Source organism: Atractosteus spatula, chromosome 2 (genome assembly GCF_055471065.1).
Source record: "Atractosteus spatula isolate fAtrSpa1 chromosome 2, fAtrSpa1.hap1, whole genome shotgun sequence".
Taxonomy (NCBI): domain Eukaryota; kingdom Metazoa; phylum Chordata; class Actinopteri; order Semionotiformes; family Lepisosteidae; genus Atractosteus; species Atractosteus spatula.
This window is the reverse complement of record NC_142707.1, coordinates 13258413-13283090: the sequence shown is the minus strand read 5'-3', so window position 1 is coordinate 13283090 and position 24678 is coordinate 13258413. Positions and strand designations below refer to the sequence as shown.

At 48.7% G+C, this 24678-nt stretch overlaps 1 protein-coding gene across 4 annotated transcripts; it reads left to right on the top strand.

Moving 5' to 3' along the window:
• The first annotated feature begins 3849 nt into the window (after nt 1-3849).
• ccar2 (cell cycle and apoptosis regulator 2) lies at nt 3850-23326 on the top strand. 4 transcript variants are annotated; one of them, XM_088907301.1, is made up of 22 exons: nt 3850-3903; nt 5478-5561; nt 7467-7583; nt 8478-8560; nt 9330-9424; nt 10162-10276; nt 10741-10885; nt 13098-13209; nt 13504-13644; nt 13928-14138; nt 14447-14560; nt 15355-15518; nt 16009-16177; nt 16426-16566; nt 16797-16925; nt 17184-17358; nt 18527-18600; nt 19069-19215; nt 19376-19499; nt 20277-20462; nt 20837-21042; nt 21656-23326. In XM_088907301.1, the coding sequence occupies exons 3-22, from the start codon at nt 7556-7558 to the stop codon at nt 21701-21703; spliced, it is 2607 nt and encodes an 868-aa protein (XP_088763427.1). In that variant the 5' UTR covers nt 3850-3903; nt 5478-5561; nt 7467-7555; the 3' UTR covers nt 21704-23326. The 4 variants fall into 4 exon arrangements, with proteins under 4 accessions (XP_088763427.1, XP_088763411.1, XP_088763428.1 ...); XM_088907285.1 differs by having other exon boundaries at nt 8475-8560; XM_088907302.1 differs by lacking the exon at nt 5478-5561 and having other exon boundaries at nt 3854-3903.
• Nucleotides 23327-24678: the final 1352 nt, after the last annotated feature.

The following is a 24678-nucleotide window of genomic DNA, read 5'->3' as shown; positions in this document are numbered from 1 at the left end:
ATAAATGGCTGACCTGGCACTCTGACCCCAAGCTTCTCTCTCCCCGTCTGTGTGCCTGTGTGTCTCCTGGAGAGCAAGCTGGGGTATGCGAAAAGACAAATTCCTAATGCAAGAAATAAAGTGATCTGATCTTAAATATCTACCGAACTTGCTGTTCAACATCCCCCTTCACTTCTAAGAGCGAAACCTTCACATCTCGTCACTAAGCCACGCGGTTTCGTCCTTTCAGTTATACATCCCATTCGCTTTCCCGCCTTGGTCCGTGTCCTTAGGCGCGGAATACTGGGATCTTTCCATAGCGCTTCTGTCTCCTCTGACAGCTGCTCGTCCAGATGCACAGCCAAGAAATTATAGTCCGTCAAAGGGAGAGAGAAGGGAGGAACGAGGCCACTGAGCTCCTGCGCTCTGGGATGTGAAAAGCAGAGCTCTGCAGGCGCACTCGGCAGGGCAGTGACCCTGGAGGAAGCCGGCGTGCGTGACCTGCCGCAAGATGAAAGGAGGACAGCCCTTGTTAATGATCGCGGTCGTTAGAGAGCTGTTAGCTGCTCAGTGTATCCCCTGTTCTCACTCCCCCTGTAGCTGGATCCCGGGATCAGGGATCAGGGGGAAGTCACAGGCCTTGGCAAACACTGAGACATTGCTGTGATAAGACTCGTGTGCTTTTAGGACAGGAAGAGGAAGATTGCACCGTTTCCCGTAATCCCCAATCCCCTGCCGGTCCATTGTTTAACCTGCCCTGCTCCAGGACTGTGCTGTATATGTCTTTGAGGGAGAGCTGTTACCTGACTCGGAGAAGGAAGTGGCAGAGATCTATTTGAGCCCAAGACTTGGAAACCTATTTGAACGGAAAGTATTTGATTTTTTTTTATGCGGTACTCCAGTCTCTGCCCCATCAGGTTCATGGGACATGAGCTGTCAGAGACTTTCCTTTTACCTAATGACTGCAACACGTTAGGAGGAGAAGACAATAAATTCTAATAATATTCAATAATTCCTTACACTTATAGAGCACTTTTCTGGACACTTATTGCACTTTACAGGTAATGGGGACTCCCCCCCACCACCACCAGTGTGCAGCCCCACCTGGATGATGCTCCAGTCTGCTCACCACACACCAGCTCTCAGTGGGGAGGAGAACAGTGATGAAGCCAGTGATGGCCCCACTAACACCTCTTAGAGCAGCAACCGTAGCTTTCCCAGGAGTCTCCCATCCAGGTACTGACCAGGCTCACACCTGCTGAGCTTCAGTGGGCTGTCACTTGTGAGTTTCAGGGTGATATAGCTGCTGGCTTTAGAAGAGTGAATTTGAAAAAAAATGGAAAAGTGTACGTAATTAAATTATTAAATCAAGGAAGAAAGAGTTCAACTTGAAATAAAAAAACAGCAGACACACAGTTACCTGTTAGATGTCTCATGTTGGCAGTGGCACTATCATAAAAGTTGTAGTTAGGAAGACAGTATGTTTCTTATATTTCCTGTAACAACAGTTGTAAACGACAGGAGGACATTTGGCCCCTTAGTTGCTAATTGAGCTGAAAATCTCATCCATCTAATTCTTGAAAGAAACCAAAGTACCAGCTTCAACAACAAGGCAAGGGAGCTTGTTCCATACTCCCACAACCCTTTGTGTAAGGACGTGCCCGGTGTCTTGATCTGAGGATTTCCTCCAGCTGTTTCTTGAAAGCCTCCTTGTATGACATGGGTACCTCCAGCATATTACCGGGGAATAATGCAGAGGAAAGGGCCACAAGTGGTTGTGTTTCAGCCAGATTAACTCAAGTTAAAAAGTTAAAGCACAAATAGCTGAAACTTATTAGCTTAACATGTAAGGACTTGAAACGAATGTTTAGGGCAGCACAGTGGTGCAGAGGTTAGCATTGCTGCGTTGAAGTGCTGGCTTCAATTCTGTCTGTGTGGGGTTTGAATGTGCTCCCCGTGTTCCTGTAAGTTTCTTCTGGGTGCTTTGTCCAAGGACATACTGACGGGTTAACTGGCTTCTGGGAAAACCTGCCCGCCTGTGTTTGTGTGTGCCCTGCTATGGGCTGAGTCCCAGGTGTATTCTGCCTTGCACCTGTTGCATGCTGGGATAGGCCCCGGCACGATCCTGCATTGGATGAAGGGGTTAGAAATCGGATGGATGTACAGTATTTTAAATCTGCAACTCTTTATTTAGAATAAACTGTATACGGTATACTGTTTGTGATAGAGTTATCCATTCCTTGTTTGCAACAACAAAAACAAGGCTTTTTGCTAAAAAAAAAAACAGCAGTGGATGCACATCAGCGAAGAAATGTTTTTTTTTTAAACCGTACATCAATTCTCAGGTTACAGTAATTTCAACCGCTCATTTACGTTCTTAGACGGTACCAAAGCGCCCTCTAGTGATGCTGAGTAAAAACTTTCTGTGTGAACTCTGCGATAGCAGCATCAGAATCTCCTCATTTAGGCTCTGTTCTCTTTAGGCTCTGTTCCCAAACTGCTTTCCGGTGCTAGCATGCTTGATGGAATGAAAACTCCACATAGGCCGTCGACTTGATGAATCCGACAAAATCATTAACGCGCTGACAAAATAATTCAAAGGCGATGAATTATTAATATTCCTTTTGGAACACGACTCGGCTAGACCGGATTTGTTAGATGCTGTTGTTTTGAATGCCTGTATGAGTGTGCAACAGTAGATTCTCCCGAATCTGCTGTATATGACCGATCATGTCACGCTACGAATTCCGCCGGGGGGAAAATATGCCGTTATTTAAAAAAAAAAAGTATTAGAAAGTTTAAGGACGTGTCATGTTAAAAGTGTGCAAGGCATTAGTAAGACTTCGTTTAAGAACATCGGGTTCAGTTTTGGTTTCTATGTTACAAAAAAAAAAAACAATTTCTCCTCTGGAACTAGATAAGTGAACTGTGACCAGGAACATTTCCTGACTCAGAGCAATGTCCTACACCGAGAGGCTAAAAGAACTGGATATCTCTGGTTTTAAACAGAGCAATTAACGAGGTGACTCGTTATTTCAAGTAGTCCTCGAAGGCACAGACGGAGTTAACCCAACGGGCTACTTCAGTGCTGTACCCTCACTAGAAAAGAGCCTCTGAATCTTTAACAGCGTGAGGCCGTGGAGTTAAAGGGGTCAAGTTATACAGTCATACAATTATACAGGCATTTTATTCGTTTTCCCGGACCTAGATCTTACTGTTCTGGGAGAGCCCTTTCCCAGGTGCGCAGTACTCCTGCACTGATGGCAAACGGATTCTCTGTCCTGCAGATACTGTCGTTATGTCTTCCGCAGTGCTCTGCTCTGTAAGAAATCACTCTCGTGTTTGAATCGCCATTGGTCACCTTAATCCTAACTGACATGGGTTTAATGAATTCTCCATTTTGGGAGCATTTGAAATCCTAGTTTTAAAAAAGCAGAACACGCAGGTCACCAGATCCACAGACGGGCCTGTCGGGAGAAAATTCATTTTCAATAGAAAAGCGTAGATTTTTACACTCTGCTGAAAACCGTTCCCTGCACGGCCCTGCGTGAGAGAGTCCGGTCTATTTGTCCTCTGTATCTCTGTGCAGATACAATATAATCAATGCTTATGGGTATGACTTCTCATGCAAGGACTGCCAAAGCATTGCGTAAAAAAGAACAGGATCACACAGTACAGTATTACGGTGCGTTATATGCTGCCACACAATAGGTCAGTTCGACGGAGGTGAACCTCTATGCGGATACAGTGCGTATTCCCTCCCAGACGCTAGGTGGCGGAGTTGCTTTAAACTCGCACGGCTGTCTGGTTCACTGTGTTCTGTCTTCCCTCCCTGCGGACTCTCCTCCCTGTTACTAAACAAACAAAAGCGATGGTAAGGAAAAGGAAGTAGCGATTGGAAGACTGAGTTGTGGGGGGGGACGTGTGAGTGACGGGTTTCTGATCTTTTTAAATCGACCTTTAAATAAAACCGGCAGCCAGCGGGTGTCTAATGTCCTCGGCGGGCGTTGTGCGCTCAGCCTATGTGAAATAAAGCTGCTTTGTTCGACTTTGAAGGCGAAGTTTGCTCACCCGGACACACCGGGATGGCTCGGAAATGTGAATCTCAGAATTGCTCCCGACAATAGGAGGGACACGTTTTTATTCAAATGCAGGTTATTTGTTTGCCGAGCTGACTGCTTTCCAGTGCTTTGTTTGTCCAGCGTAGCTATTTAGTCCAGTTTATGGTAAATGATCTCCTTGTTTTTTTCTACGCGACTTTTGAGTATGTTTTTCTGTGCTGTCATTGGTGCTGAAGGCGACGCCACGTTCGGGTACCGGGTCCTTTTAACCGGAGAGAAGTTCGGTGTCGATGCGGTACTTTTAAAGAGAATTCAGTCATTGGTTAATTGTACTGTTTCTCGTACCTTGCTATGCGTTACACTAGGGGACAGCAGTGCAGAGCTCTGCGCGGATCCGATCTAGATCCGCTTCCGATCCGGATCCGTACACCTTTTTTTTAAAAGAAAGAAAAAGCCCTGTTCATACTTTTAGGTGATAGTAAAGCAAAAGCGCCTTATTTCCTGTTCATTCATTTTTAGAAATAATACATTAAAACGCAAAAGGTCGAGCTTTCCCCCGGCTTCATTCACGTTTGCATGCAGATCAGAGCCGCTGGAAGATAAACTCGCCGAGCGGCTCAAGTTTTTGCGCAGGTCGGCTTGTCTTTGACGGGGCTCAGCGCCCCTCTTAACTGATCGCCGGGACCGGCTGCAGAGCAGCCCGCCCGCCCTGGGTCGGTACCGGTCCGGTGCGTGATGTTTTCCAAGCTTTCCCCGAATGAAAAGATGAAAAAGTGACCGTTTGACGTGCTTCGCTGTGGCCAGAGGACCGGTGGGCGACAGCACGATGGAGACATGCCGGCCCGTATCTTTGTCGTTCACGATGATTATTTAATTTCATGAACGGTTGAGTTTTGGAATATTTTTTACTATAGCCGGCGCGTGCGTGGGGAGGGCTCACTTGTGAACGAGTGAAAGGCCACTCATTTCAAATCGGATTCATGATGCAGGCACCGTCTTTTTTAAAACGACTCGTCTGCCCACTGAACGGAGGACGCCTGGGAGCTCCGTGACTGCTACGGAAAGATTTACATGAAAAGCGTACAGCAGGGTTGACCCAGGCAGGCTTGGTCCAGCATGACTGCGAGGTTTCAAGGTGTCCTGTTCCTTAATGAAGGGGGTGTCCAGTCCTGGCCCTGGACAGCCTGTGTATCTGCAGGTTTTCTAGCTGTCTTTAAAGCAGCAGCACCCGAAGAGCTGGCAAGGCAGGTGGATTGGGCCAGTAAAGCCAGTTACTAGCTGGGTTTGCTCTTGGGTTGAAAGGGAAAACCTGGCTCTGGCCTTTCGGGACCAGGATCGGACACTCCTGGCTTTCGTGTTCAACGCTGGGAAAGGGCCGTGCCGAAAGGGGGTGTCATGCACTGCTCCGGGTTTCAGCTGCGTGCTTCTTTCTTGTAGAGCAAGTTCAGTATTGGCCGATATCGGGACCACGGGTTGCTGCAGGTGCCTACGGGGGAGCCAAGTTCTTCCATCCAAGCTGGGGTACGTCTTGCTATGTTGTTTGCACCTGGCAGAGATTGGGCCTGAGAGATCTCCCTTATTCCTTGTTGTGGGAGTCTTGTTATCCTTGTTGGCAGCAAACTCGTCGCATTGTCCTATTCTGGACATCCCAAGCACCTTAGCGTGCAGGCAGTTTGTTGGAGCAGACGTCCCCTTCGCTGGTGGCATAGGATTGGTCCTTTCAGTCTTCAGCGTCCTTTCCTATAGCGATGGATATATTCTCTACTTGTTAAGGAAGGCAGGAAGCAATGCTGTGACCAGGTCATAGATAAGGGTATGCTTTCTGTGTCTAGTCAACATGGCCATCGGCTTGCCTACTGACAAATCCCTAAGAAAGTACATTTTTAGCGCTCATCATCAGTTTTTGACTGAAGTAATACACAAACTGATTTATTTTACCCTTTTTCCAAAAAAATGGTGCTAAAGCCATTTAAAACACTACCCATTTGCCCATAATGCATGGTTCATCATAATCATTCTAATCTTTTAATCATCGGGGCGGAGCGGTGACTCTGTGGCTAAGGATCTGCGCCTGTGGCTGGAAGGTTGCCGGTTCAAATCCGGCGGCTGGCAGAGGAATCTTACTCCGTTGGGCCCCTGAGCAAGGCCCTGAACCCCAACTGCTCCAGGGGTGCTGTATAAATGGCTGACCCTGGGCTCTGACCCCCAGCTTCTCTCCCTGTCTGTGTGTCTCATGGAGAGCAAGCTGGGGTATGAGAAAAGACAAATTCCTAATGCAAGAAATTGTATAGGGTTAATAAAGTGATGTTATTTGTGATGTACACCCAGTCAGTATATACATTATCCTTCAGTGTTAGAAAAGCGTGCTGTGTTATAAAATGCTGTTCACTCAGAAGTGTGTCAGATGAAATTAAAGACATGTGTCTTGCTCTTACAGCCTGGAAGTCCTTGGTAGTGTGAGACATATTGGGCTTAACATATTCAGTGTTTTGTGTGTGGTATTTTGTTTGGTGCGAGTGAAGTTTAATTTATTCTCTGACCCAGGGAAAAGTGTGGTGTGGACGGTTGAGGAGAGAATGCAGGCTCGCGCTGTGTCCGTTATTCTTTTTCTTCTTCTGGCTTGGTCGGCTCGTTCGGTTTTATCAAGAAAGTTGGATCATCGGCCAGTGAAAGCTCTGCTTTCCTTCACATGAGTGCCGAAAACCTTATACCGAACCCTGGATGTTACAGTAGTGTTGGGTGTAGCCTCGAATTAGGGGGACTTCCTACAGGAAGAAATCACATGGATTCGGAGCTGTGGAGAAGAGTACCTGTCTGAAAGAGCTCATGGCAAAGGTTCACTGCAGGATCCAGATAAGAACACAAGAAAGGTTACAAGCAAGAGGAGCCATTTGACCCGTCTAGCACGTCGGGTAGTTAGTCGCTGATTGACCCAGGCCATTGCTGGATCTTATCCCGACATTTGCTGGAAGAAGCCAGGGTACTTGCTTCAGAACATGGCTGGGCAGCTTGATCCATACTCGCACTTCCCCTTATGTAAAAACATACCTCCAAGTCTTAATGCCTTTGAATGCCTCTTCCACCTCGTTTCCACTGATTTGTATAAAAACAGAAATGTTCTTGTCAAGCCATTTTGAGCTTTGGACGCTCTGCAAAGGTTTTTGCACAGGATACCTTAAGAAAAAGGATTGTCACATATACAATACTGTTGTTATCCACACTTTATGGCTGTGTCTTGAGTAAGAGCTGTTAAGTTAGGATCTGGGATGTCTGCTTTTAAAAATGGAACTTCCCTTCCGTTTTTTTTAGCTATGTGGGGAAAACCAAATCTGTTTTTAATTTGATCTGTTATGAATTTTTGAGCGCCTGGTACGGTCGGATGACTCCATCGAGATATGTGTCAGTACTGACTGTGTTGTTTTGCAGAGTGAATCGGGAGAACGGTCTCAACGTTGTGCTAAACTAGGGGAGTGCACCATCAGCTCAGCTGACGGCATGGCAGGGTAGAGTTCAGGATGTCATCGCGAGCCAATCACAAGACAGGTCAGTACTGTGAGCTGGTATGGGTCTTATTGTCCTGATTTATGTATACTTGTGTTTGTATGTCATACTGTAAAAGCCCGCATCCAGTAATGTAATTGCACCACCAGTGCTTATTTAGTGTCACACACGTAATGCAAAAATTTGTTCTGGACAATAAAAGACAAATGTAAAAGCTATATTAATAAATGATAAGCTTTGATTAACAAAGAGTAGTTAAAGTAGAGTGCTCTATTAAAAATACAGTAGGACAGTGCTGTTACAGTAGGGGACTGTTGTAAAAGTCCAGTAGGACAGTGCTGTTACAGTGGAGACTGTAGTAAAAGTGCAGTAGGACAGTGCTGTTACAGTGGAGACTGTAGTAAAAGTGCAGTAGGACAGTGCTGTTACAGTAGGGACTGTAGTAAAAGTGCAGTAGGACAGTCCTGTTACAGTAGGGGACTGTAGTAAAAGTGCAGTAGGACAGTCCTGTTACAGTAGGGACTAGTAAAAGTACAGTAGGACACTGCTGTGTACAGTAGGGGGCTGGGCTGTAGTAGAAGAGTAGTTAGAGTGTAGTAGTTCTTGATCTGCGTGAAAAGTTCTGGCTCGTGAGTGTGAGTGGGCACTGTCAGTGAGCTCAGGAGGGTGTGGACAGCAGGCAGGGGCAGTGTTCCAAGGATGCCTGAAGGCTCTGAGCACACCCCAGTCGCACAGGCTCAGCCAGTGCTTCATGGGCAGGGCAGCTCAGATTCCAAACCTGCACCTGCACCTGCACCTGCACTCAGGCCTGGACGTTTCAACCTGTGAGTCCTTCTACTTCATGGCTGTTAAGTGCTTTGACCTCTGGGGCACCATGTGCTGTATTGGCGAGAGTGTTAGTACCAGAATGCTTATGTTATGTTTTTCTCCCAGCAGCCCCGGCATTGCTAGGACATTCCCCAGGATTTGTGCACTCTTCGGCAGGCATGGAGGCCGCGCAGGCGCCATCTCTGCTCCAGGTGTGTGTCATCTCTGGAAACAGCAATTGGAACTGAACTATAGGATCACCTATGAGGAAATTGAGATCAGCAAGAGGATAATGGCTGTAGGAATCTAAGATTTGGTTATTTGGATTCGGGATAAAACTCAAGGGCCTGGTTGTTTCCCAGTTGTGCTCACGGAAACAAGGTCAAAACTCTTCCCACGATCTCTCAAGATAAGGGTAATACCCAATCATTAGAAAATGAGATCATGTGTATATTAACTAACAGTAAAGGTAATTAGTTATAACAATCAACACTACTAATTAAAACAAACATGCAGCACAAAGGAAAATCCCACAAAACGATATGGATGACAAAGTGCTGCGATTCGATATCACCAGTAAGATGGGTCACTCGCTGGTAGAACCTGAAGACTCAGGTGCTGAGGCAGTTGACTGAGGAGGAGACTAATGCAGCCCTGCATGTGTTGTGTGAGGTTTTTTGTTTCCCTTTCTCTTGCTGTGACGCCCTTACTGGCCTTGTAACGTCTGTTGACATTCGTCACCAGACAGGACTGGCAGGTAAAGGAGTTAAAAGTTCAAGACTCTAGCAAGTCGCAGTAAAGAACTTTAATTACACATTCTTCTTCCGAGAATTGGGTTGTCACAAAGACTGCGTTAGACAAGGAAATTGACTTGGATTCATACCTCATCTTAAGAAACTGAAAGTGAGACGCAGCCGTACTTGTTAAAAACCGTCAGGGTTAGCATTCCTGTCTTGACTCTCTCTGTGCCTGTCTTCCCAGAATCCCCAGCTGAAGCAACGTGTTTTCACGGGGGTGGTCACCCAGCTACAGGACTACTATGGCATGGTGGATGAGGAGGTGCAGTTCCAGATGAGGTGGGGCTCTTTAAGAGTCATGACAAAAATATTCAAAATAGATGCAAAAGCCACATAAGGAATTTCCGGCCAGGCTATGTGAAGTAGTGGCTGTCAGTTTCTCAGTGATGCTGTGCCCAATAGGGTGAGAAAGAGGAGTGCTTTCAGAATCCCAACTGAGGGCTGCTGCAGTAGCTCCAAAGCCTTTTTCTTTAAAACCATCACTCTGAAGACCAAGAAGGAAGACTTGCTGAGAGGCGTTTGTCTTGCTGCCCTTCCTTGATGACCCGCCCCCTCCAGGCAGTGTGGATGAAACATCACGTTGCCAACGCAGAAAAAATAAGTAATAAATAAGTAAACATTTTCAAATATTCAGGGCAATGACATAATTGAGCTATTTCTGAGGATCTGTTCCCAAGGTGATAGGAGATGAGGGACCAGCTCTATTGAGCCTCCTCTCTACCTCAGTAGGATTAGAAGCTGTTCTGATTTTGACAGGTGTGGGAATTCGGAGATTAGATTTTTTAATTTAGGGAAGTATTTCTCAGAGTGGGGCAAAAGGTGCTTTTCTGCCTCTGCTTCTCTGCTGGCAGAAAGAGGATCTGACAGTAACAAACTGCAAATGTGTCAGCGTGTGGCACCCTGTAGTTGTAAAGTTTTTGCATGGGCACGTCGGAGTTTAGCGTGTCCTTAGTGTGACCTGCTGGACTGAGCTTCCTGATGAACCTGCTAATGCTGAACAACTCTTGCTCTCTCAGTGTGGTGAAGGGCCGTCTGCCCCAGGTGGGCGAGAAGGTGCTGGTGACTGCAGTGCTGGACCCGGCTGTGTCCCAGTCCTGGACTGCACAGAAGGTGCAGGCACTCAACAGCCAGGTACGTGGAGAGAGACCGAGTAAAGGCAGGAGGTGTTGGGCTGGCTGGGGACCTAGACAGAGGGGGAGGCCAGCAGTTTCCCAGCAGACTTGGAATGAGGTATAGAGAGCTGAGTTCAGAGATCCAAGCAACATCAGCAGAGTTGCAAGCAAGAGTAGTCCCTTTGGCCTATTTAGCTCGATTGGCTGCTAGTAACTAATTGATCGGAGGATTTCATCCAGCTTTATTAATTTGTCACTTTGGCCTCTATTGGGAATGTGTATTTCTCACTTTGTTTAAAATAACTTTTGTAAACCTTTACTAATTTCTTAGGTTTCTAGGAAAAGAAGCTCGAATATAACCTTAGATGCCACCCTCTTTATTTTTTTCTCTCTATTCCTCCCACTTTCTCTCTCCCTCTTCCTTTTCTTCATCTCCCTCGTTCTCTGTGTTTCTTCCTCCCTCTCTCTCTCTCTCCCCCCTAGCTCTTCTTCAAATCTCCACCCCCCCTGTTGCCCTCCATGTCGAGCGGACAGAAGCAAGGGATCCTGGGAAACAAGCCCCGACCACTGCTGCAAGATCCCATGATCCCCCCGCTGCTGCCCAGCATGCAACAGGCCACGCCGAAACGTGAGTCTGCTCTAGGAGTTCAGTGTAGCATCACATAAATTCCCTAAGTAAAAACAGAGTAATATGGCAGATTTGATAGTAACATCACCTAATCTGACCTCACTACTCAGCTAGGTGTTCGAGATCTGTTTTGTCACTGTAGGATTGCTCATTAGGCTCCCATTTATCTTCTCTTTGATCCATTCCAGTTTGTTCTCATACAGACTGCACTGACTCTCAACCACACTTTATCACAGTTCTCCTTTCTTTGAATTTGGCATTGTCATTTCATTTTTTTCTGTCCAACTTGAAATCAGCAGTTGTTGAACTTGCGGAGTGACAACCCCTAAATGCCAGAAGCTTTTGTCGGTACAAGTCATTTGGAGCATACAGGCTGTTAGGCGAGGTGGCACAGTCTCTCACAGACACAGGTCCCTGGGGTCACTGTCGGGCAGTGGGCTGGTTTTTGTCATGGACAGATAAGACAAAGTGGGGCTTAAACCTTGCATTTTCAAAGCTATCGGAGGTGCTTGTCTTAATGTGTGCACATTAACAAAGCATGGCTCTGCCCCGTTCAGAAATGAAAGCACCTTTCTCCGCTAATGAGGCTTCATACTGTTAAGGAGAGCCTGTTCCGCCCTCTTGCTGCTGCTGATGAAGTTATTTATGGTGCCTTCAACGTCTGCTGAAACGCTGATCATGTATTTGTAGAAAGCTTTAAATATCCCCCCCTTTCATCTTCTTCTTGGCCACAGACACTTTTGTAGATCGAACACTGGTTATTAATGATTCACAGATAGGTCGTTAAACAACAAATAAGCTGAATCATAATTGATAGTACAGTGTCCTGTTTTGCGCATGTGTTATCCTGTGACGGTCTCGCCAACACAAGTAAACACGCCACGTATCAATAATATGATCATGAATATTGGGGTGGTTGAGCACACCCAGATAACAAGCATCCCCAGAGCTGGAGTCGATGCAAAGGGACCCAATGTAAAAACGGGCATTAACAGAGACAACCTAGCATACGTCTTCAGCGTGAACTGAGAAGCACAAAGCCGAGAACACGAGGGGAAACTAAGGAGACGTGCATTTATTAAACTTGGACACTTTGTTTGTCATAAGTGGAAGTACGGAAAAAGCTGCCCAATCGTCTTGTTAAAGCCAATACTTCAGGTTTTTATAAAAACAGTATCAATTAGCTACTGTCTACCAGACGGGCTTGATGGGCATGAATGGCCTCCTCTCGTTTGTTAAGTCTTTTTTTCCTTCTCCCTCTCTGGATCGGGCAGATGGGATCTCACAAATATACTTAATATATTAACTTCTCCGTCTGCACGGTTTCACTGAAGATTTGGTAGTTAACAGGAAACGTGCCCAAACTCTGGTGTCAGTATAGACAGTAGTCTTCAGCTGGTAAAACCAGGAATGGATTAAATTTGCAATCGGATTGCGGTCTAATTGTGCGACAGGATGGCTCCAGGTCTGTTCTTTCTGTGGCAATGTCCTTGCTGACCAATAGAATTACTTTAAAATACTTTTAAACAAAGGGTAAACTCCTTTCTCAATTTACTTACAGGCCGTTAAAGCAGTGTTTCAGTGTAAAGAATGCTTTTGTCAAGGTGCAGTACTGGGCTAATAAGTAAATGGAGCAAAGAGTACGTATCTTACCTTTTATAAAACTAGGTCCTGTTGAGTGTCCGGCTCAGCACGTTTTCGCCATCTCAGTTGCAGCTGCAAGGTGTGAATGTGAGCCCTAGGTACACAGCTGATTCCAGGTTTTGACTATCTGTGGGCTTCTGTTTAAGCCCACGCCAGAGGCTGGATATTGGAATCTTTGTCTAGGATAGGAAGATGTGTTCAGAGAGGTATGAAGCAAGTAGCTGGGGATCGGCCATCCCTGTTGGCCTCTCTTGAGTATGTTAATCCTGATTGTTTTGAGCCCAGCTATGAAGAATGCCACATGCTGGGAATGGTTGTGGAACATGAGGTAATTACACAGAACGAGTCTCAGCTGTCAGAGCCCTGCTGTGCACGTCCTGGCGAGCGTGAAACCCCACAGGGGCAGGTGACTGGGCTGCACAGTGACTCGCCTCTCAGGGTGTGATGATGTAATTATAATGATCAGGCGCATGGGATGTTTTTGGTGTCACTCCTCTTTCACTCACTGTTCCTTTCTTTTTTTTTGCTTTCTTTTACCCCACCCCACCCCTTCCAACCTGTCTCACAGCTGGCTTGCTGCAGACGCCCTCCCACATGCCTTCCTGGGGGGGGCACTTTGAGCCGTGGACGGGGGGTAGGAAGAGGCACAGCGAGGGGTCGGGCCGGAGGGGGTCACGCTGGTGAGTGAAACGCACTTCATGTCACGACTGGCGTACTGTTCTTCTTTATTATCCACTGGCCTTTTTAAATAGAATGTTTATTTCTATTTAATAAACTGTCTGCCTGCGTGTTACTGGACATGTGTGTCTGCTTTCGTGTCTCTGGACACGTGTGTCGGCCTCTTGGCGGTCTGCCTGCCTGTCTGTATTTCTGTGATGATTGGTTTGTATGTGTCTGTAGGTTTTGTCTGTGTTTCTCTGGACACGTGCGTCTGTCTCAGTGTCTCACAGGGTGTCTGTCTCTCTGCGTGGCAGGGAGGATGGTGGCTGGGGCGGCGACAGTCAGCATCAGAAGAGGCGGAGGTGGCGGGGGACGCAGGAGGAAGGGCCCCAGAAGAAAACCAACGTCCGGACACCTCGATACTGGCCCCTCTTCTCCCGGTTCACCAGGGACAGGTACAAGGCACGATAAGGGTGGGGTGTTAGCCAAAGGCTGTTTTTATATTGAGTTTCAGCTTTCAGTGTTGGGGAAAACCTCCAAGCATTGAGATAGCAGATGGACTCAAATTTCACAGTCCAGGTTTTACCAGCTGCAGACTGTTCTTTACACCATATTCATGAAGCAGACAAGCAAACAGAGCATTCGTTCACTTACTCTCTCTCTCTGCCACACTCCTCTTCTCCTTCCCCTCTCTCTTTTTCTCTCTCCTCTATGGCTCTTCTCATCCACTCCCTCTAGCTCAGCGTGTGATACAATGGAGGTTCTGCGCCGTTACCCCCAGCTCAGCATCCCGGACGCCTTCTTCCACCTGCGGCTTAGCTGGGTCGACACCTTCCCCCCTTCCCGACCTTTGACCCTGGGGTACCCTTGTCCCTTCTACCAGGGCACCCCGCAGCCTGAGGCCGAACTCACTCACCCCACCAGTACAAACACCACCTACAGCACCAAGGTAACCTCTAACTGCAGCCAGCCCTAGTGCTCAGTGCCCCTGCAACCTTAACACTGACCGTAACCCCCACCTTCTCCTTCTCCTTAAACCTCTCTCTGGCTCAGATTCAGCCTGACTTTAACCCCCACTGCAAATGGAACTGATCAGGGCTGTAACTCTAGTCCTAATGCTGATTACTAATTACTTTCTAACTTTCATCTGCTGCTTCTTCCCAGATGTAGCAGCAACTTCAATCCTAGCTCTTAACCCTTAATGTGACACTTACGACTTCCGCTCTGTGGCCCTGACGCTGTGTTTGTGACCTGCAGGTGTTGCTGCTGTCCATGCCCAGCCTGGAGGAGATCTACCGGCAGTGCTGCTCTCTGTCGCAGGACAACAAGGAGCCAGCAGAGGGTGCTGTCCACCCCACGGCCCTCATCAAGGTCAGGGGCCCATTGCTTCTACAGGGGCTTCTACAGTCCTGAAGTGGGGCGCCCCTCTTTTGCTCCCCTTGTATCCTAGGACGGGAGCCAGAGCTGATTTAAAGGGAATGGAAAGAGGTCAAGCAAGGATATTGAGGGTTGGCTCTTTCTTCTGCAGCTGCACCCCTGGTGGGTGGTGAAGCACCTGTGGGTGTCAGCAAAACACTCTGATACCCGTGTGAGGCTTGTAGACCAGCATACACAAACTGTGGTTCACTGACCCCTGCTGGTCTGCAAAGCTACTACAGGGTATCGGCAGAAAAACAAAATGCGATGTGGAGGCTAAAACTGTCAGCACCCCAACCTGGCCTCTTTGAAGTCAGTGAAGCAGCTCTAGCCATGCTGATCAGTTACTCCACAAACACGTTCTGCTGTGCTACTTCAATAAATTTGTGCAGGGAAAAAGTAAAATTTCCACAATTTAAGGCAAGTTTGTTACAGATGTTTACCGAGTGCAGATTATTTCTTTGCTATTCTGTTAGATTTCAAATTTAATGGTGAGTAAATAGAGAGGGAAACTGTGGAGGGGTCCACTCACTCAAAAAGGATGGGGAAAGCTGTTGTAGAGCCCCCCAGGATGGTCTGAGTAGTGTACTCGCAGTTGTCCCCTTCTTGGAGAGCTGACTGACAGCTGGTGGCTCCAGTTTTTGTGGCAGAGGGAGGAGATGCCAGTGGGGTGAGGAAGAAACTAACAGGGTGTCTCTCTGGCCTGGACTGGGTGTCTAACTATCTGTACTTCTCGGCTCTCTGCACAGTTCGTGGTGGGGATCCGGGGCGGCGAGGAGAGGTGGATTGGGGGACCCTGGTCCCCCTCAGAAGATGGGGCGAACCCGGCTAAGGACCCCCAGGTTCTGGTGCGGACCGCAGTGCGCTGGGCCCGGGAGCAGGCGGGACTGGACCTGAGTGGCTGCTCTCAGTGGTCAGTGTGGCCTTTATGAACCTCCCTATTGCCCTCCACACCACAGAGAGACCAGCTCCCGTTGCTGGCCAATCCAGTCCAGCCTTCACGGCTGACCGCAGGTTCCTGGGTAGATTATAACGATGCAGCAGAGAGACACTGTAAAGATGACCAGTTCTCCTCTAGCTTCAGGGCAGTTCAGCACTGCGTAATGTGCAATTGCATATTATTTTTGTTAATCAAGCCCTTTTACTCCCAATTCAAGTTTAAAATTATCCATTTTTATTAAGGGCATGTAAACACTTTAACATGAATATATGCTATGCAAAATGTGCTAAATTGTTTTTTAAAGTTAAATATTTGATTTGTAACGGGACAAGAAGGAAGCAGAGCACAAAGAATTAGCATGAAACAAGTGTAGCCATTGTAGGCTAGGAAACATGCGGAAACCCATTGTGTTTTAAAATTCTCTCCGCTCCCTCCCTCCCCATCACCTCCTCCTCGCCCTCAGGTTCAAGCTGGCGGAGCTGCGCTATCTGAGGGGGGGCCACGTGGAGACCACGGTTTTCTTCCTGCCCGATGTCTGGCACAGCCTTCCCGGGCGAGCCGAGTGGGAGGCTTTGCGGGCGGTGCCGGACGCCGGGGGAAACAGTGATGCCACTGAGGGACACGAGCAGCAGGTACCCCCAGGAACGCCCTGACTTTTCCTCCATGTCGGGCAGCCCCTCCCAGCCTGTTTCTAGCTGAACAGCGTAGTTTTCCTGTACCTGTCTCTCTCTCTCTCTCTCCTCACTGCAGTGAGTGTGTCACACTGCCCAGTCAGGGTCTGTGTTAACCCATCTGTCTCTCTTTCCTCACTGCAGTGAGTGTGTCACGCTGCCCAGTCAGGGTCTGTGTTAACCCATCTCTCTTTACCCCCCCCCCCCAGTGCGAGACTGAGCCAGCTGTGACCCCTCTCCCCGAGGAGCCAGGCTTGGTGCTGCGGCCTTGTGAGGGCTTGAGTCTCACACCCCTCCCGCTCGCCGCCCTGCTGGAGCCCCGCAACAGCACCTCCGAAGAAGCTTTTGAGGTACGGCACCCCCCCATACAGCTCCGTCCAGAGGTATCCCATTTCTAGTCATCACAGGCTGAGATTTGATGTGCATTCTGGAGTAATCCCCGTGGAGAATCATTCCTGGAGCTGGGAGGTTCCCCAGCCAGAAGGTTCCCAGCTCTAGAAGAATCTCGCGCAGAACGAGCCATAGTGCTTGTGACAGATGTGGACCGTGACTGCTGTAACCCCTCTGTCCTTGCTCTCAGGTGGGGTTGATGGCAGAGCTCTTCAACGAGATGCTGCAGCGGGATTTTGGGCTGCAGATTTACCGCGCGCTGAGCGCCATGCCCCCAGGCGCTGGAGAGGGGCGGGAGAAAGAGGACGTTGCCATGAAGGTGCGGCAGATCTTCACTGACTCTGGAGCTCTGACAGGCAGCCAGTGCGGCAGCCACATCCTGTTAGCCTGAGAGTTGATGGAGCTTTGTAATCCCTGTCTAGAAATGAATTAAGAGCTACGGGAAATGACACTCTTGCTCCCCCTCCATTGCTGTGCCTCCCTGCCTTTGCCTTGTCCTCCAGTCTTCTTTCTCTCCTTCCTGTCCTCTCCTGGCTTCCCCCCTCCCCGCTCACTCTCTGGCCTCTTTCCCTGGCAGGAGGAGAAGCCGAGCAAAGTGGAGAGCGGGTCTGGGAAGAAGGCAGGGGGAGAGAGGAGGACCCGGCGGAGGAGAGGCGGGAAGGAGCGAGAGAGCACAGAGGACGAGGAGGAGAAGACGGACGAGGAAGATGACGAGAAGCCTGAAGAGGGGGAGGAGAAGACCGCAGAGAACGGTGAGTGTGAAACACTGTGACGGCGCCCCCTGCTGGAGACTGCATTGGGATGCCATCACAGCCGGGTTGGAGCACACCTGCTGTACACATCCTTGTGTTTTCAGTCCATGTGTCCTGGGGGGGGTCGCAGCAGTTACATGTCATGTAGGGAGCACAATCTTTACCCTCAGCAACAATCTCTCTCCTGGGAGATTCCCAAACGTTCCCAAGGCCATCCTTAATGAGACGAGCCCTGTAAACAGGGACTGTTTTTTCCTTGGGACAGTAGAGCTCTGATGGAGATGTCCTTACTGGGAGATGGATCCTCCGCTACAATCCACAACTCCTTTCAGTCTGGAGGAGTAGCAGCTCTGCTCCGAGTCTTTCCGGGTGGCTGAGCTTCTTTCCCCAGCATGGAAAGTCAATGCAGGGCTGTTCGTGATCATGCTACCAGAGCACCACAGGTCGTAGGTCGATTTGTCAACTTTGGACCCAAGACCAGGGCTTCGATTTAATCGCCAGTAGGTGGCGAGCTGGATCTGATGCGCAGGAGCCGGCTGGATAGACGCAGGAGGCCCAGGGGTCACCAGCTGACGGGTGACCCCGTGCAGAAAGATCTTGTCTCCTACCTTTGAAAGAACTTCTCTAGAACCCTGAGTGAGGTCTCCCAGTCTGAGCGGAGCTCTTTCAGGGCGCCCATTGCCGAGACAGCTCTGAAAAGCAGTAGCCAAAGAAGGTTGGTGCCTGTCCACTGGCAGGTCCTATAGCTTCCACTTTGACATCTGTGATGAGGGAAACTGCTTGGTCAGTAAAGGAGTCCTTCTGAGCAGTGCTTCGACTGAGGTGTCAGCCAGCTGCACGCAGTCACAGAAGTGGAAGTCGTCCTGGATTTGGTGGTACTTTGGGGAGGCAGTAGAGAATGACTGTCAGACAGCCTCGAAGGTGATCTGGACGTCTTAAGACCAGGTGGTTGGACGTTGTCCAGACACTTGCCATTAAGGGCAGTGAAAACGCAGACTTCTAACAATCCTGCTTCCTGGAACATGTTCCGTCTTATCCCTCAATTTTTCAGTTGAACCTTTTCATTTTGGTTTAGTTTCAAATTTAGAATCTGAACGGGTTGGGTTGATCAGGCAGGCGAAGGGCTCATGATGAGCCCTGGAATTATTTTTTTCTCTCGTCTCTGCAGTGGTGACGGTAGAGGAGGCAGAAACTAAGTCAGCTGTGTCCAACCATTCTGAAGAGCCTGCCTCCAAAGATGCGGTAAGAATGAGGGTGTTGAGAAACGTGTGCGTGGCCAGGGGTGTTACTGCAGGCGTAAAATTACACAGTTCAAGTAGGCAGCTGCGTCAGCATGCGTAGGCTGCAAAGGAACAAGTAAAGGTTGATTCCAGGCTGAAAAAAGATTAAAAGAAACACAACGTTTTGGCTGACACCCGAAGAAGGCTCCACTGCCAAAATGTTGTTTCTTTTCTTCTTTTCAGTAAGGAATAAACCTTTACTTGTTCCATAAAATTAAACAGGCCAGTAGCAGCACCTGATCCTTCTACGTCATGGTTATTGAATTCTGTTCAATGACCATCACAGCATCGCCACCAGCTTAAGCCACAAGCTGAGCCGCAACAAACCGTTCTCGTGTGGCTGATCCTGACGTCTGTTTGTCATGCGGGCTGGTGGGAGACTGTTCCGTGTATGCGTGACCTCTCTTTCTCTCTGTCTCCTTCTCTGTAGGAGAGGCCTCCGGGCTGGCAGGCCATGCAGCCCCCCTTTCTGCTCCTCTCCTTCCTGTATTTCGACCAGCAGCTGAGTGGTCAGCTGGCAGAGCGCGACCTGGAAGAGATCCTGCACTCCCTGGGCCTGCACTTCACCCGCGCGCAGGTCAGGGGTCACGGCCCGGATATCGCCAGCACCGTCGCCAGGGCGTCCTCCTTGTCAATTCAGCGACCGAGTGTGTGTGTGTGTGTGTGTGTGTGTGTGTGTCATGGTGTGCTGGTGTCCGTCTGCCCTCTCTGACCATGTGCTGTCCTCTCCCTTCCAGGCGAGGGAGCTGGTGAGCAGAGCTGTGTTGGGGGGGGTGTGTCGGTACAGGATGCTGGCAGCACGCTGGGAGGACACTGACCCCTCTGACCCTGAGCCCCCTGGAGACGATTCCAACTTGCAAGGTCAGACAGTGCAAGCATGTTTTTTTTGTTTCTCGCATTTTATTTAGGTTTTTTTCATTTGTCTTTTCAAATTTAGAGTAGCTATGGGTTTCTGTTTATGCATAGAACTTTGGGGTTGCCAGTTCATAACCATGTCAGCTCAGTGCTACAGCCCTCTGGCCTAAGACATGCACCACTGCAACATGCCCTTCAGGTCAATCTGTTTGTTCATACGCTGCAAGGCCACAGCGCCAGCAAGAGACCAGGACTCGAGGGCAAGATCAGAAAATGAGCTTAAAGCTCTTTAGCAGCCCCAAGTTACAACATTATGTCTGACCAAATCGCAGATTTAAAGTCAGCATTGTGAGACCTGGGTCCAGGGATATTGAAGGGAGGACAGATGGCAGCCCGTCCTTTGGATGAGACGTTAATCCGAGGTCCTGACTCTCAGTGGCTATTAAAGATCCCCGGGCATTTCTTGATAAGAGTAGGGAGTTATCCCAGTGTCCGGGCCAAATTTCCCCCCTCGCCCTTTACCATGGCCTCGAAATTGTCCCCATATATGATTGGCTTGCACTTGCCCTGCGATGGACTGGCGTCCCGTCCAGGGTGTACCCTGCCTTGCGCATGTCGATTGCCGGGTAGGCTCCGGCTACCACAGGGTAGAGTCTGAAGTCTGGACCGCGCAGTGTGAGCAGGGGGTTTGCTCTGGTCGAACCCTCGTCTGCAGTTTTTAAGACTCTCTCTCCGAGACGTCTCTGATCGCTGACCCCCCACCTCCTGTCTGCGTGTTTCCAGGGAATCGGGCCTTGTTGCCGGGTAGCTGTGCGAAGGCTGCCAGCGGATCGTCGCGGCGATCGGGGACCGGGAGCTCGGATGTCGTCACCCACAGGGGCACGGTGCTCAACATTGCTAACCTGCTGGCCAGCTTGGAGAAAGCGGAACGCACCCGGGTGTGGCTGGAAGACCGTGTCGCCAGATTAGGTACTGCACTTGCACAGAAAACCACACCTATTTCTGTGTCCTGTGATATCCAATGTTAAACTTGGCTAGTAAATGCACTGTTCCTGTGCTGTCCATGTTTATTTCTGATGCATGGGCATCTTGGGGCGCTGTGCCTCCTGCCCAGGAGAAGTCTGTTTGTGGAGGAGGCTTTCTTTATTTTTAACCCCGGTCCAGGAGAACGTCTGTAAGAGCAGGAAAAGATGTGTTTTCAATTCCACATCCTCATGCCAGGATAGGGAATCGAGCGGCCCCTTTCGGTCTGTTTCACGGTCAGTCCAGCGCCCTGCAGTGTCCCGCCCGCGGAGGAGTACTGTACTAACTCCACCCCCCGCTTCCCGAACTCTCTCCCCCAGCGGAGGTGGAATCCCGGGAGGCGAAACGGGAGGCGGAGCAGGCGGCGCTGTCCTCGGAACTCTCCGCGGCCCAGACCGCCGCCGGCGATCTGCGCGGGCGGCTAGAGCGCGCCGAGAAGCGCAACGCCGCCTACGAGAGGAGCCTGAAGGAGAACGCCGGTCACATGATCGCCGTCATCGAGAAGATGCAGAAGCTGGTGGACAAGGTGGGTGAGGCAGGGAATGCAGGGAGGGGCGGAGGGAGCCGAGAAGCAGGCGGGTGGAGGGGCAGAGGAAGAGCGAGAATCGTTGATTATCGCTGTAAAAGATTCCCTGTCAACAGTTCTCCCAAGAAGTTGTAAGGTTAATCTTACGACTCTTACATTCCAGGTATGCTTGATTGGTTACTTTGCCCCATAAAGGCATAAGCTGAAAAACATTGTCCCTGTCCATGACATTCTAGGAACTGAAAACCTGTGTCATTGTTGCAGCGAGAGGACAGTTTAACGGTGCACATCCCGTACCGTCTGTTCCTCCTGTTCGCTTCCATCCAGGAATAATCCCACTTCCAGAACATGATTTGGAATTGACCAATTGATTCCTCTTCCATTTGCCCAGGCCGCATTTATGTTATGCAAGTACTTTTACCACTTTTTATGAAGCATCTCAAAGTAAGGGGCAAGGTGGCTGTTGTTTAACATTGGATTTATTAGCAAGTTTATACGGAGGTGCTGTCATATCCAAGTGAAGCCAAGGTATCCCAGAATGCTGCTGTACTCCGGGAAGTGCTGTGTCTGACAGTGGAGACTCACGGGCGTCTCTCTCCGTCTCGATTGGCAGACCACCAACCTGGCGGAGTCCCGGACGGAGAGTGGAGAGAAGGAATGAGGGAGACGCCCAGGAGAGCAGCCGGGCTGCATCTCTCCCGCACGTCCGTCTGTGTGTCCGGGGGGGGCCTTGTCCCAGAGGCCCGGGCAGGTCCGCAGGGACGTGGAGTTGGGGGGGGGGGGGGAGGAAGAGGACGCGTGCGCCGATTGCACGTGGACAGACCGACGAGGACAGACAGAGACTTGGACGCTGAGAACTGCACGATGGCAAGGACGAGCGGACACAGAGGGCAGCGGAGCAGAATTCAGACGGAGACGGACACGCGAGCACAGATGGAGGCAGACACTTCGGGTACACGGACGCTGACAGAGACTGGGAGACATGCGTGGACACGTGCAGATGGATGCGGACACGCGGACAGTGCAACTCCAGGCATAGATGAATAGACTGTTTCTGAGGGAGGAGTGTTGGGAGTCCTGCTCTCCCCTCCTCCTCTCTCACTCTTTCTGGCTTTCCTTTTTTATTCTTGACACCAGTGTTTTTATTTGACCCTTTAAACCTTTTCTAAATTATAGAGCAGTTGGTCATGAATCTGTACTCCTCCTTTTTTGGGACTAAAAAATGTGTTTTTGTTTCTCCAAGGTGTAGAACGTGTTGAATACTCTTGGAACAGTGTTCTAGGACTTCTTGGTGGTTTTATTTAGAAGAAACAGTTCTCCTGCTTTCCCTGAACAAGAGTCATTAACCTTGCCATAAGCCCTTGAAAATGCGCAGCCTCTTTGGTCATGTTTGTTTCTGGACTTCTAGCAAATAAACTTCTGAAAGGCTGGCCATCAGTCCATAAACGGGACTTTTTAATTTGTTTCTTACTGAGAGTCCCTTTCCCGAAAGCAGACATGTGAAGGTATAGTTATAATCATGCAGTGATTTGTAGCTCTGCTGGAGTTGCGTTCCTTTTTGAACAGTGGCCACTACAGCACCAGTATATATAGCGTGACAGGCGATTTAACACATTTTCATCCGTCCAGACACATTCCAGTCCCCCTGTGTCACCAGTACTGTCGGTACCAGAGCCAAACGTTGGTAGATTAGTAATGAATTGGATCTGACTTCTGTGGAAGGAGGAATCTGAATCTATCCCTTGCTCCGATGCTTTTCAAATAAAGACTGGACAAATTCTCTCAGCTGTTTTAAAATGATCCGACTCTCTGTTCTTCACACATGCAGTGTCTCCTGTTTGATTTGAGCTTTTGAACATTTACAGTTCACTTAGGATCAGGTTGACTATAAATCTCCCCATCGGGCACAGAATTGATACAGCTCTGAGCACAAGATAGAGACAGATAATACTGTACAAATTTCTGTCTTTTTTTGTCATGTTCTTTTTCCTATAAAGCCCATGCATAATACTGCCAGCCTGCTGAAAGCTCCTGGTTTTAGTACTTTGTTTTCAACAACCTTGATAGAGCTGCCCCAGAACTAAAGTTAGAAAGTATCTGAATTAAGGCCAGCGTTTTTCTCAGTTTTGGAATTTAGGTTCTGTGTATGCAGACATGCGGACAGCATGCGTCAGCAAAGCAATACATTTCATTTGAATTCTATCATTTCTAAAATATGCCTAATTACTTTTCCATTATGTATTTGGTTGCTGATAATTAAATGAGTTATTTGTTTATTGCTTCATTTTTTTTGTTATTGCTTATATTTTTGCCAATTTCCTCCGATCAGCGCATTAAATCAGATGAGTCATTCCTTGAACTGGTGAAACAGCGAGCCGGTGGAGCAGGATTCTCTGTGGAGAACAGGATGGCACATCACTTAGTGTAAGGTGAACAGTAACGTGAAGTACTGACCTCCGCATACCAAGAAACTGGAAGTAAATTATGGGGATAATTTAGTAAATGCTGAACCAGTGTCAGTTTTGGAGAAGTTTGGAAGGCTAGTTTTTTGTTCATCTCTAGTGGTTTTGGGAAACCCTTAAAACAATCGACCGTCTGCAAGTGTCCTGTGGTGTCTGGAATCCTGTAGTTCCCCTGCATAAAGGGATAGTTATGCTATAGTGTTTTTAATCCTTTTTCACTGTCATGGCTTAGACAAGTCAGTAAGAGCAGTTTGAGGAAGCTTGGCCTCTGTTGTAGTAGTAGTAGTTATTCTTTACACTTATATTGTGCTTTTCTGAAGACTCCACTCAAAGGATTCCCCTCCACCACCACCAGTGTGCAGCCCCACCTGGATGATGCTCCAGTCCGCTCACCACACATCAGCTCTCAGTGGGGAGGAGAGCAGAGTGATGAAGCCAATTCAGAGATGGGGATTATTAGGAGGCCATGATTGGTAAAGGCCAGGGGGAAATTTGGCCTGGACAGTGGGAATTTTTTTTCTCTTTTCTTTTTGCCAGTATGCATATCACCCTGCAACTCGCAAGTGGCAACCCACTGAACCCACTCAGCAGGTGTGAGCCTGGTCAGTACCTGGCTGGGAAAAGCTGAGGTTGCTGCTGGAAGAGGTGGTAGTGGGGCCAGCAGGGGGCGCTCACCCTGCGGTCTATGTGGGTCCCAATGCCCCAGTATGGTGACAGGAACACTATACTGTAAAAAGGTGCCGTCTTTCAGATGAGATGTAAAACCTCAAGGCCTTGACTCTCTGTGGTCATTAAAAATCCCAGGGTGTGTTGTAACACCCCTCTTTTCGAGAAATGCCCTCGGATTCCGGTGTGATTCCTGAATTAGGAGCTCTGCTGAGTCACAGTGAGATTCCCAGATTAGGAGGTGGAGTTGCTGCTGTGTTATTGTGTGTTTTGGAAATTAGACCAACTCACTATGAATCCCTTTTTTTTTTGGCTGGAAAGTGCCATTTTTTCAATGGTGTTCACAGTGATATGAAGGATCACCTTCTGTTCATTAAATTCTTGAAGCTAAAGGTTTTGAAAGTTTTTTTTGCTTTAAAAAAATATATTTTCAGCCCCTGGATTGCTATCATAGTGGTTTGGAAAATACAAATGTATCCTTCCTTTACAAGGGTTTAGCACATAGAGT